The sequence below is a fragment of the Falco rusticolus genome, chromosome 2 (assembly GCF_015220075.1).
Source record: "Falco rusticolus isolate bFalRus1 chromosome 2, bFalRus1.pri, whole genome shotgun sequence".
Taxonomy (NCBI): domain Eukaryota; kingdom Metazoa; phylum Chordata; class Aves; order Falconiformes; family Falconidae; genus Falco; species Falco rusticolus.
Window position 1 is genome coordinate 4,472,168 of NC_051188.1, and position 11,054 is coordinate 4,483,221.

The 11,054-nt window shown below is 53.4% G+C and overlaps 1 protein-coding gene across 2 annotated transcripts in view; it reads right to left on the reverse strand.

Moving 5' to 3' along the window:
• Positions 1-11,054, reverse strand: part of GAB2 (GRB2 associated binding protein 2) — a 101,683-nt gene that overhangs the window by 11,411 nt on the left and 79,218 nt on the right. The window contains exons 4-9 of one of the 2 annotated variants that reach the window (XR_005102399.1): positions 8,026-8,612; positions 6,899-6,993; positions 5,933-6,215; positions 4,853-4,943; positions 2,923-3,025; positions 1,952-2,045 (exon numbers count right to left, since the gene is read on the reverse strand). Coding sequence is in view for 1 of the 2 variants with exons in the window: in XM_037375999.1 (XP_037231896.1) it covers positions 1,952-2,077; positions 2,923-3,025; positions 4,853-4,943; positions 5,933-6,215; positions 6,899-6,993; positions 8,026-8,612 (1,285 nt within the window). In the remaining variant the exon portion in view is untranslated. Of the gene's footprint in view, positions 1-1,951; positions 2,078-2,922; positions 3,026-4,852; positions 4,944-5,932; positions 6,216-6,898; positions 6,994-8,025; positions 8,613-11,054 lie in introns of both variants that reach the window. The other variant, XM_037375999.1, reaches the window with a different exon arrangement.

The following is an 11,054-nucleotide window of genomic DNA, read 5'->3' on the forward strand; positions in this document are numbered from 1 at the left end:
TGACACCCCCTTGTGTCTCCCCTGTCTGTCCTTCCTAAAGAGCCTGTATCCTTCCATTCCAACACTCCAGTCACAGGAGCCATCCCACCAGGTCCCCCTGATGCCAGTGAGACCATAGCCCTGCAGGTGTGCGCACATCCCTAACTCTTCTTGTTCATTCCCCATGCTACGTGCATTTGCTGGGCCCCTGATGGAGCTGGCTTACTGGCTGGAGTGGCTGGAATTCCTTTGCGCTGCTCTTCAGGTGCTCTCCTGCTGACCCGTGATACATCTCCAGGCCCTGGGCATCTCTTGCTGGCACTGGCATCAAACTGGTAGGAGTGGGATGGATTGAGGTTCCCCTCCCCCAGCAACTTTAGTTTAAAGCCCTCTTCTCCAGCTTGGCAAGCCTATGACCGAAGATGCTCTTCCCCTTCTCTGACAGATGGACCCCATCAGCCCCCAGCAGACCAGGTTCCTCAAAGCCAGTCCCATGGTCTAAGCAGCCGAAGCCCTGGCTGCGGTACCAGCCCTGTGACCATCTGCTGATTCGCCAGATCCAGCTGGCCCCTTCAAACCCCTTCCCTGATGAAAAAACTACCTGCGCTCCAGAGTCCCTGGCCGCCTCTCCCAGGGCTCTGTAACCCTTCTTGATGCCCCCGACTGGTCCTGGCTGTGTTGCTGGTGCCCACGTGGAACAACATCAGCGGATAAGAGTCAGTGGGACTGGACGGGGCTTGGTAGTCTCCCGGTGACATCCCCGATACGAGCCCGGGTAAGGATCACACCTCTGGAGAGCGCAGCAGGTCAGCAAACGGGCGCCTCTCCGAAGAGTTGCTACTGCTCTCACCCATCACCTTTTCTTAGCTGCATTGGTTGTTTTACAGGGAGCAGATCAGGCTGTCCTCCTTGGCTCCAGCATCCCTCCTAGGGTGGTGGGTCCTTCCTCCTCAGTCTACAAAGTGGCGAAGCGGTTCTGCAAGGCACCTCAGGCTTTGGGGGAAGTTTTTTCCTCCTGCAGGTCCTTGTCACTGCAAACTTCCACCGTTCTGCATTATAGGCCCCCCTCCCTTCTGTGTGTCGGTGGGGGAGTTTCTGGCTGTTTGGCCATGGGTTGTGGATCCACCACAGACCACCTGGAGCCAGCTATCTAACTCCTCCTCAGCCTCCCTGACGTTACGGAGCCCTTTCACCACCTCCTGCAGCTCAGTCACCTGCTGCAGGAGGTCCTCCACCCGGGCACATCTTTTGCAGGCAGGTCTCCTACCTGCCCTTGCCCCAGGAGAAAGGTCTGGACACGTCCTGCAGCTGGAGGTCTGCACTGCAGCCTTGCTCTTCAGCAGCTCTGTCTGGGTGGGGGCATCAGCCACCGCCGGGGTAGACGGTGCAGAGCCCCCAACCTTAGCTCTCAGACACATGTCCACCGTTCTGCCGCTGAGGGTCAGGTAGGATGAGTGCCCTTGACCCATGCAGATGGTCGCAGCATGGTGCCCTGTTGCTGGGTTATGTGGACTTCAGGTGTCTCCACTCCACCAGTGGAACGTCCCTCCTTTAAGGCAGCGTGCTCCTCGCGTACCCTCCTGCCCACACTGCTCCCACAGATCCTGGCTGCCTGTCCTGCTCGCCACGCTCTCCAGGGATGCCCTGTGTGGGAACGGGGCAGGGGCGGCCACTGTTACCCCCAGCCCTGTCCATGCCTTGTCAGCTGCCCTCCTGCAAGCTGCTGGCTCCTCCTGTCAGGTCATGGTGTTCCCCTGAGGTCTCCCCAGCTCAGGACACCGCCCCCCCCCCCCCCCCCCCCCCCCATGCCACACTCCCTGGCTCCACTGCGGAATGTGTCTGCTCTGGAGCTGATCTGCTCAGGGCTTTGTGCCATGCTGTTGCCAATGTGCATAAAAACCCTTAAAAAAATATATCACTTTTAACCAGAAGTTTATAAAACCCACCCCCCACCCCTCCCCCCACCCCATACCTTTCTGTGTGGCCCTGGCGAGCTTGGCTGGAAGTCCAGGGCCAGATAATCCACACTCCCCGAACTCTTTTTAGGCGCTGGGCTGTTGGTACCACTAGGAACAGGAGAAGCAGAAATGGGGTTTTGCTAATGCAGGGAAGAGACAGGAGAGATAATGAGGATTAAAATGGGAAGAAAGGAAATAAAAAAGGAATTATCACAAATCTGGCAACAAAATGCCTTGGTGGCACTTTTAAAAGTGCCAGCCTGGATATCTGCTCACCTGCCCCTGGGACCAGGGCGTGCAGAAGCGCTGGGGCACTGTACCTATTGCATGTTGTGCTAACAAATATTCCAAGCTCATGCTCTTGATTTTATCTATCGAAGCAGCCTTTGTCCTAATTTTATTCGCATGCCTGACATCAGACATAGGCTTCAGCGTTTCGCAGGAACCACACCTCATCGAGGCCAGACCAGCTCTGGGATCTTTGCTAATCACAACCATGCTACACAGAGCACAGATTTCCTCTACCCCCTTAGTTACACAGCCTCGAAAATATGCTTCAACTCAGCAGCTTTGTGAAGGCAGACAAAATCTCCTCCCTGTAAGCAGTGCCGCTCCCTGCTGCTGCTCCGATAGCCCCTGCCCTCCACATAAACATGAGGTCAGCAGCTGTTAGGGGAAAAAAACCCTCTGAAAAACATCAATTTAAATTAGGAAAATACCCCCTGACAGTCCCTAGATGTTTTTATCCCCTCTAAATTCCTGGCAAAGTACGTGATATATGTCCTTGCTCTCATATACAGTTAATACCCCAACGGGACATGTCATTTTAGGAATGAAAGCCACTCTTCCATGCATGTAGGGATGTATGTAAAGATGTACACCACACAGTGCTATCTGAGCACTTCATGAGCTAGGAATGTGTTTGCAGAGCTGGAGAACGTATATCTCCTGCCAGAACTATGTATCTTAGCTGTGGGGCCCTTACCATCGCCACGTAGTTCTCCTCACTGTCTCCCGAGTCAGTGCTGGTGATGCTCTGGGAGGAGACAGGGCGACAGTATTGCAAAGAGCCGGCGTTGAAGGTCTGGCTGTAAGGACAAGGATCAATGTGTTAATGATGGTGGCAGGTGCTGCTGGTCCATTGCCAAGGAGGGATGGGAGTCGACCTCCAAACATCACCAGGCTTGGAGCTGGGGACAGGGCATGAAGAAGAGCTGGCGGCACTGAGGTTCTCCAACCTGACCTTCCCATGGGTCAGCAATCACCAGGTTTAGTCTTCTCATTTTTTTCTTGCTAGGACTTTTTAATAACAACTTGCTTGCTATGTACCTGTAACTCTCCTGCTATCAGCTACATAAATCAGGCTCCATGAACTCTTTTATCTCACAGGAAATATTTAATTTTGGAGGATGCAGGGCCAGGCTTGGTGAAGCTCCTCACCTCCAGCCCCACCACATCTCCAGCGTTTGTTTACTGTGCATGGCCCTACCCAAATTTTTTGCTGGAAAACAAAACCTCCAAGGCATCTCCCTGCTTTCAATTGACCAAATCTAATTATACCGAATAACATAATGCAATCAGCATCTGGCATTAAAACTCACATCTTAAAAAGCTGTTTGTTGCCTTGCAGTAAAGGCAGGGTCATATGATTAGCTGATAAGGGAAAAATCCATTAGTTTCTCGAGGGTCGGACGTCTTGTCAATCAAACCCCGCTCGCTGTTTCCCAGTGCAGTGATTTCAGCACACAGCGCTCATGCCCTGCAGTCAGGCTCCACACAATCCAATTTATTTGAGGAGTCACAGCAGCCAAGCTTTGCTTCTGCCTTTCGCTGGACAACATCAGATCACGAATTAGCAGCAGAACTGGAATCATGCGAATCCTGTTATTTTTGGCTGGCAGACTTTGCTCTGAAGTGCTCTGGTTTCATTTCGCAGACTTCCTTCAGGCTAAGCTTTGCTTTCAAGGCAATCAAAACACAGCTCAGCCAGACCTGTGAGTGTCACCCTGTGTTTTGAAACTATGGCGGGGGGGTTTGGGGGGAGAGCTGGATGTGAAATCGTGCCCCATGCCCCTGGTGTGGATGAGTTGGGGTAGTTAAGCTGCGTCACGAGTCACGGTGGACCACAGGTCCTGTGTCAGAGCCACAGCCCTCTAGGAGTTGTCAGAACGCAGAAATAGGAAACGTCTTCAAGGGATCTTAATTAGCTGCTTGGCCACATGCTGGGATTTCACGTGAAAGCCCGACCTAAACAAATTTATCTTCCTGCCACCAGCTGTGATCTGGCAAATACGACTCTGCCTCTTACAACACTTGATTAAGCTCATGAGGGATCCAAGGGAGGAGACCCTCTGCTTCAACAGCATGTGACCCAGGTCCTCATTCTAGCCATGATGTGACCAAGGAAACCCCTGAGCTCCAAATCCCCATGGTGTGGCAGAATATTTTAGGAAAGAATTACTCCATAAATGCCCCTCTTCCCAGATAGCTCCTGCTGGTCCCTGATGGGGGTAGGGTGTTGGACAAGGTGGACTTTCATCCCAGTGCAGATGTTTGCATGGCATGACACAGCTTTGTGGCTCCTGCTTCTAAAATTGACAAAGAACATGAGGGCTAAAGGGATCATTTTGGGGGATTTTTGAATTGGGAGAATTCAGGTCTGCATCCGAAGGAAGGGCTCACTTCTAGCTTGATTCAAAATAGCCCATGAGAAATGTGCTCCTGCAACAAAGAGAGATGTTGGGCCAGAAGAAACCTCTGCAGCAAGCAGAAGCACAAGAGCAGCCAACACTCAGCCAGAGATGTTTAACCCACGGCAGAGGCGACAGTGTGGCTGCATGTGGGCACTGGCGACAGTGAGACCAGAGATCTGCTGTCAGAGCACAGCAAGAATCCATACCACAACCATTACTCACCTTGGCCTGGACCAAGATTTTGTGACTGGCGATTTGAAGGGAAGCTCATCGATGACTGTGTTGTTCCTCAGGTCCAGTGGTGATGGCTTTGCTGGGGAGGGGAAAAGCCTTTATTCAGAGGCAGCACGTTCCTACAACTCGGCATCCATGACTGGCACGAGAGGGTCCCCAACAAACTGTTGGTTGCTTTGCATTCTGCTGATCAGCCCCCCCCAAGCCTTCCTTGCTGATGACAAATACCTCCAGCCGAAATCCCTGCACTCATTTACACCAGGGCTGGGGGAAAATAGTGAATTTCCCCCTCTGACCCAGAGTCACAAAGTGGATGGGTGGCCCCAAAAGGGGAATGTGCCTCCCGGGGAATGGAGATCTGCTAAAAACACCCAAACCCCAGAGTATAACAAACCTATTCATTAGGGAGCTGTGATGACCTGTTAGATGGGGACAAGACCAGGTTCTGCCAGCCCTGAGCTGCCTCCAGCCAGAGCGTTTCTCCACAGGGGACAGGAATGGACTAGGGTAACATGCAATGTCTTCTCATTAGGTGGAAGAGAAGAACGCTGTGCTCCAGCCCCATCCTTCGCCTAGCATGGATGAGGTTAGGTGTTGACACCCTAATGATGGGAGCCCTCCTTCCCAGCACCTCCTTGGCAACCTGTCAGACAATGGTTTGGGGAGGGATCTGGAGGATGTAGGCAGAGCCCCGAGTGAAGAACTGCCTAGAACTAGCCAGTAGGAAACAGCGGGGTCATCTGAATATGACACAGAGATGTTGGGGTGGAGCGTGGTAAGGGGTGCAGGCAAAGGGGGTGAGATCCTGCCTGTGACGTGCATCTCCTCTCAAGGCCAGGAAGGGTTTGAGAAAGGCTGTTCAAGCACCACAAAAGCTGCATTTGCACCATAATCCTCCTAAAAGAGGAAGGGGATGGGGAAGATCTGAAGGTCTGACTGTGCTGGCGGTAGCAAAGCACACCCCCCATAGGACTCTACTGAGTGTGCACAAGACAACAGATGTAGTCTGAAGTATTACAAGAATAGAAAGGTTCCTGGAAAGATTTGCCCACAAACAAACGTTCTTACCTTTCCGGTCAGGTTTGAGGTTGCGGTTGACTGGTGGGGGCTGGATTTCACTCAAACGTCTGTGGCACTGTGCCATGGCTCCTCCTTTATGTACGGGGAGGGTGGCTGAGGACAACGCCACCAGGTCAAAGTGATGCGGCCCAGGACTCATGGGGATGTAGAGATTTTGGCCATTGTCATTGGCTTTCTCGGCATGGATCAGGGGCGAGGAACCGGGGTTCATGGGGACATAGTTGTCCTCGGAGTCGGTGCTGTGGGAGCGGGCCACTGCTGTCTTGGCTTGCTGGGGGGCAAGCAGAAGGGTGTGCTGTCAGCATCACACACACCTGAGGTGGGACCAGCTTTAAAATCTCAGCACAGAAGGAAGGGATGGTCTGTCCCCTCCTTGGCCATCAGTTTGCACTAAGAGAGTCTACCTCCACTATTTCCAAGACATTGTAACATCATGAGTTCAGGGAAGGGTCTGAATCGCCCAGTTTGAGCCTCTTCTCATGATCAGAGTGAGCTGCAGAAGCATGCTTAACCCGGAAAGCAATTTTTCCCTGGGCTCTGGCCATGACTAAAATGCAATACGAAAGGCTGCTTTAATGTCATTTCCAGCTCAGGAAGTCTTAGAAAGTGCACAAAAGAGGCTGTTCTGGCAACATGTCAAAATTCAGCTCAGCAGCATCCCAGGCTTTCAAGAAGAAGCCAAACTCCTGGGTGCTTTTTTTGGGTCAAAGCTCCAGGCAGATAGGCTCTGTGGAGGTACCCAAAGCAAAGCTCTGCATGCGGCGCTGGGTTAGGGGGCTGTCCCTCCATCTCTGCCCTGCAGGCCACCATGGTTTTAACTGAAATTGGTAAAAAAACCCTTCTTAGCTCTGCAGGTCTAGGCTGTGAGGTCCAACCCTTGAACTAACTTGTCTCTGAATCTGTAAGGTGCAAACGGTGCCTATAGCGTGGTGGCCGACACCAAGGCCAACTCACCAGGTAGGAGTTGTACCCATCGTTCATCGACTCGACTGACTGCACAGTGCTGCCACCCCCGTGCTGGGGGTATTCGTACGTCTCACAAGAAGAAGCTGCAACACAACCACAAATTCATAACTGCTAATAAAAGGGTCCCCTGCAAACAAAATCCAGGCGCTGGGAGGGCAGTATCTATTCTTGACGGCTGAGACACTGGTGGACTTTGGTGGGATATGGTTTTTAGCCTGTCGCAGGCTCCTCGCTGTGGTCCCTCCCAATTAGCATGTCTCTGATGCATCAACACAACGCACGTGCCACGGGGACCTAACCTGGTTCTGCCAAAGTGCTGCAAAATCCCAGGGGTAAAGACATCAGATAAGGCAGATCATGGTGACAAAACAGGGTTAAGGGAGAGCTCCACTACAGCTCACTCAGCAGGTGTAAGGGCTGGCAGCTTCTGGTAAGGGGATGGTGGGGTGAGAATGGGGTATTAAGCTCTCAGACTGGTCTGTGTACTGCTGAGCATGGGTCTGATCTCAGCCCAAATGTTGGTATTTAGGTAGGAGGGGATGGAAGACGCATTTCAGGGAGCCGTGCGTATCATTTGCAGTATGTTCCCTCTCCAACCACCTCTTCTAAGTTACTTTGTGACTATCTCATCCTAGGCACAAGGTTTGGAAAGGGCACATTCATGCACGGTCCATCCATGGCCTATGGGAAGGGCAGCTCTGCCATACTGGGGATGCTGGGTCTGGGAGATGTGCAAAATTACATCCCTGTTTGGTGAGGAAAACCAAGGCAGCTCCAGGCTGAAGTATGTTCTGACAAACCTTGTTATGAAGTAAGCTGAAAATGGCCGAAAGCACTGGTGAAGGGCTGCATGGGCAAGCAGATTTGGGATTTTGGTTCAAGGTACAACGCCGTCAAGACCCAGCTGAGCAGCTCTGGTAGGCAGAGCTCTGGGAATACCTCTCCAAGCCTGCTGCATGCAAAACCCAAATTCTGACTGGGGAGAGCTGCTTTGTGCTCGACACCCTGACTGACGCCAACAGTCACCCCAGCCCTACCACAAATCAGTGGGACCGACCTGTCCAAGTCTGCTAGATAGGACAAAGCCACCCCCAGCTCCCCACCCCCAAATTCACCTCGGTGTAGCCTGCTGTTTTCCACTGCTGGCAGCGTATTTCTCCGGGGAATGGTGGCTGCCATCGGGGCCAGCCCTAAGCTTTCGCTGGGCTGGGGCCGCTGGGGTGGGCTGCCCCACCGTGGCTCCATCTGCCCGGGTTTCGGGGGCCGCGGAGGTGGTGCAGCAGGCGAGTCGCTGGCAGCCACGGCCAGAGTGTTGTGGTTCTTGTCCAGCGTAAATGTCCTGGGGATCTGATAGACAGAGAGCGGGGTGGCGGGGATGTCGTAGGAGTCCGTGGAGAGCTCCCCAAACTCCTTGCATAGGGTGTTGTTGGGGGTCTTGTAGACGTAAACCTCCTCATTATCAGTTTCGGAGCTGGTGAGGCTCGACTTGGGGTGGGTGTAGGAACCGAAGGCGCGTGGGAGGTCGTACGCACTGTCCCTGAACTCTGAGTTGTGCCGGCTGGGTTTTGGCAGGCTGTAAAAGCCATGCAGCTGCCCTCCAACCCCGTTCATGCAGTGCCCATTGCCCTGTGAGAGCTTCTGGACCGCCGTGTCACTCCGCATGAAGAAGGCGGATCTTGTGGCTTGGGAGAAGCTGGCACTCCTGTAGAAGAAGGGGAAAAAGGGGCTGAGATGGGGGGAGAGCCAGACCTGGGGTGCACCGAGCTCTGCCTCCCGCATTTATCACCTTCCCAACCTGCACTGGCCAACCCCAGGCCATGGGGAACACCTCAGACCCCTTCAAACATGCCCACAACATGTTTTATCCCAAAACACCTTCAAAATGCCTCTGTCTACAGGCAGGAAGAGCTGTTTATCCAGACATAAATTGATCCAAAAGGGCAATTTTTGTACCATCTGACAGCAACCCAAGACACATCTGCACAGAGCCACCCCATTAGCATCGCTGTGACGTGTCAGCCACCCGTCCACAGCGCAGGAGGAAGGCTTACTCTCACCTCTGCCTTGCAAATGTGCTTTGAGAGGGACTGGAAAAATTCCTGACGGGGATTATTTCAAAGCCTCCAACCATGCCACCACTCTGCCCTCTTGCAGGGCAAGCCCTGGGGAGATGGCAGCAGTGACCAGCTGGGATCTGGGGTCCGTAGCCCTAATCTGCAGGGGAGGAGGAATGAACCTCAGGGCTGAATTCAGAGGTACAAAAGCCCTCGAGTCCCCCAGGGTGAGCAGGGAAGCGTGGTCACTAGGTCCTTGCCTTGCTAATGATTCCTCAATTTGTATTGCAGTCATGCCTGGGGATGCTAGCCAAGACGGAGGGTGAGCACTGGGGAGACTTTGGTCCTCTAATGACTGCTTGCTAGCCACCGCTCCTCCACCGCTCCCCTCCAAGGTGTTTCACCTCCTGTTTTATCCCTCCTACTGCTTCCTCTTTCAATGCCCCAGTGCTGCAGAAGATGATGAGCCCCATGGGTTTGCCTTCTGCACCCCTAACCCCAGCAAATGACATTTTCTTGAGTCAGGGGATACTTCAATTGGCCACTTGGGATTTTTCTCCCCCCCCCCATCTTCAACCCCTGCCGCTGTGAAGCACCTCCACATCCCACAAGGCTTAGGGAAACACGAGCATCACTGTGGAAGTGCTGGGATATGAGGGCAAGATGCAGCAGATATGAGCACTGGTGATAATGATACCTTTTCCTGAGCTGGCTGAAGCAGCGTGGAAGAAGAAAATACGGCAAAGCTCCGAAGAAGGGTTACCCTGCCATGAGGAGTTAGTGCATGCGCACCAGGAGAGGGTGAGCGGGAGCGTCGGGCTGGGTCTTTTTGCCCACAGAGGTATAACCATGCATGGGTCAGACTTTTGGGGACCACAGACTCAAAGCCAGAAAGGGCTCAGCTGTCCCCATTTCAACACCTCCCTGTGAAAGGAATTCCTGCCCTGTATCAGTCACCGAGCTGGGAAAAAGTGAAACGGCTGGGGGGAATTTCCAGTTGTGGCAAATGACTGGGGAAGTGCCAGCCCTCTGGGAAAAGCGAGGAGATGATGGTTTTCACTGCTCTGGCAGGGCTGATGCTCTGCAGGGACAAGAGGGGCTCTGTTTCATGGAGCCAGCACGAGATGGCGCTCAGAAATAGGGCTTATCTGGGGGGAAAAACAAGGGATGCTGCGATATGACAAATCCCTGCTGCCGCTGGAGCTCAGTCCTCCCGGGAGACATCTGGGCTCTGGCAGGGTCATTTCGGCTTGAGGACTTGAAACATCTCACGGGTTAATTATTCAGCATTGCCCGCCAATTAGCTACTATTACCCTCATTTTATGGATGAGTAAAGTAAGAGCTCCAGAACTGAAAGGGGAGGAATTCCCAGCAGTCCTGCAGCCTGGTCCTGTGCACTGGGGCATTGATCGGGGAGATTATTTCTGGCCCAGTTGCAGAAGCTGCCACTGGCCAGTTTGTTTCTGCCCACCAAGGCACTGGTGCTGGCTCCGTCCTCCTCTGGGTCTCAGCCATGCGTAGGCTCTCGGAGGGTGGCTTTTAGGTATCCTCACAGCTGGAGTGTCAGAGAGCCGTATTTTAAACACTGTTCCATTAACTCCATCTGAAGTTAATTTTTCTGAGCCTTTGTCCGTTGTTGTTTTCCGAGTAGGGAAAGGCAGCTGCAGCAGGAAAGCCCGGCGGAGGCTGCAGCCTGGGCTCTGCTCTCACCCCACGCCAGCTGGGCTCTGACCGCTGCTGCCTCCCTCCCTCCTCACCGCTCCTGCGAGCCAAAACTCTTCACGTCAAAAAACCTCCTCACTATTTAAGGCAACCGGCTGAGACTGGAGGCGGAGAGCCGTCGCTTGCTCAGGAACACCACACTGTGCACCACGGGCTGCCGCGAAGCCCAGTGAGCTCTGGGAGGGATGAACGGAGCAAACCCTGCCCGTCCCACTGGTTGTAGTTTTGCTGGTTAAAGGCAGGAATTAGGGCCCTGTCTGTGGGATCACAAAGTGGTTGAGGTTGGAAGGGACTTCTAGAAGTCATCTGGTCTAACCCCCCTGCTTAAGCAGGGCCACCTACAGCGGGTTGCCCAGGACTCCGTCCA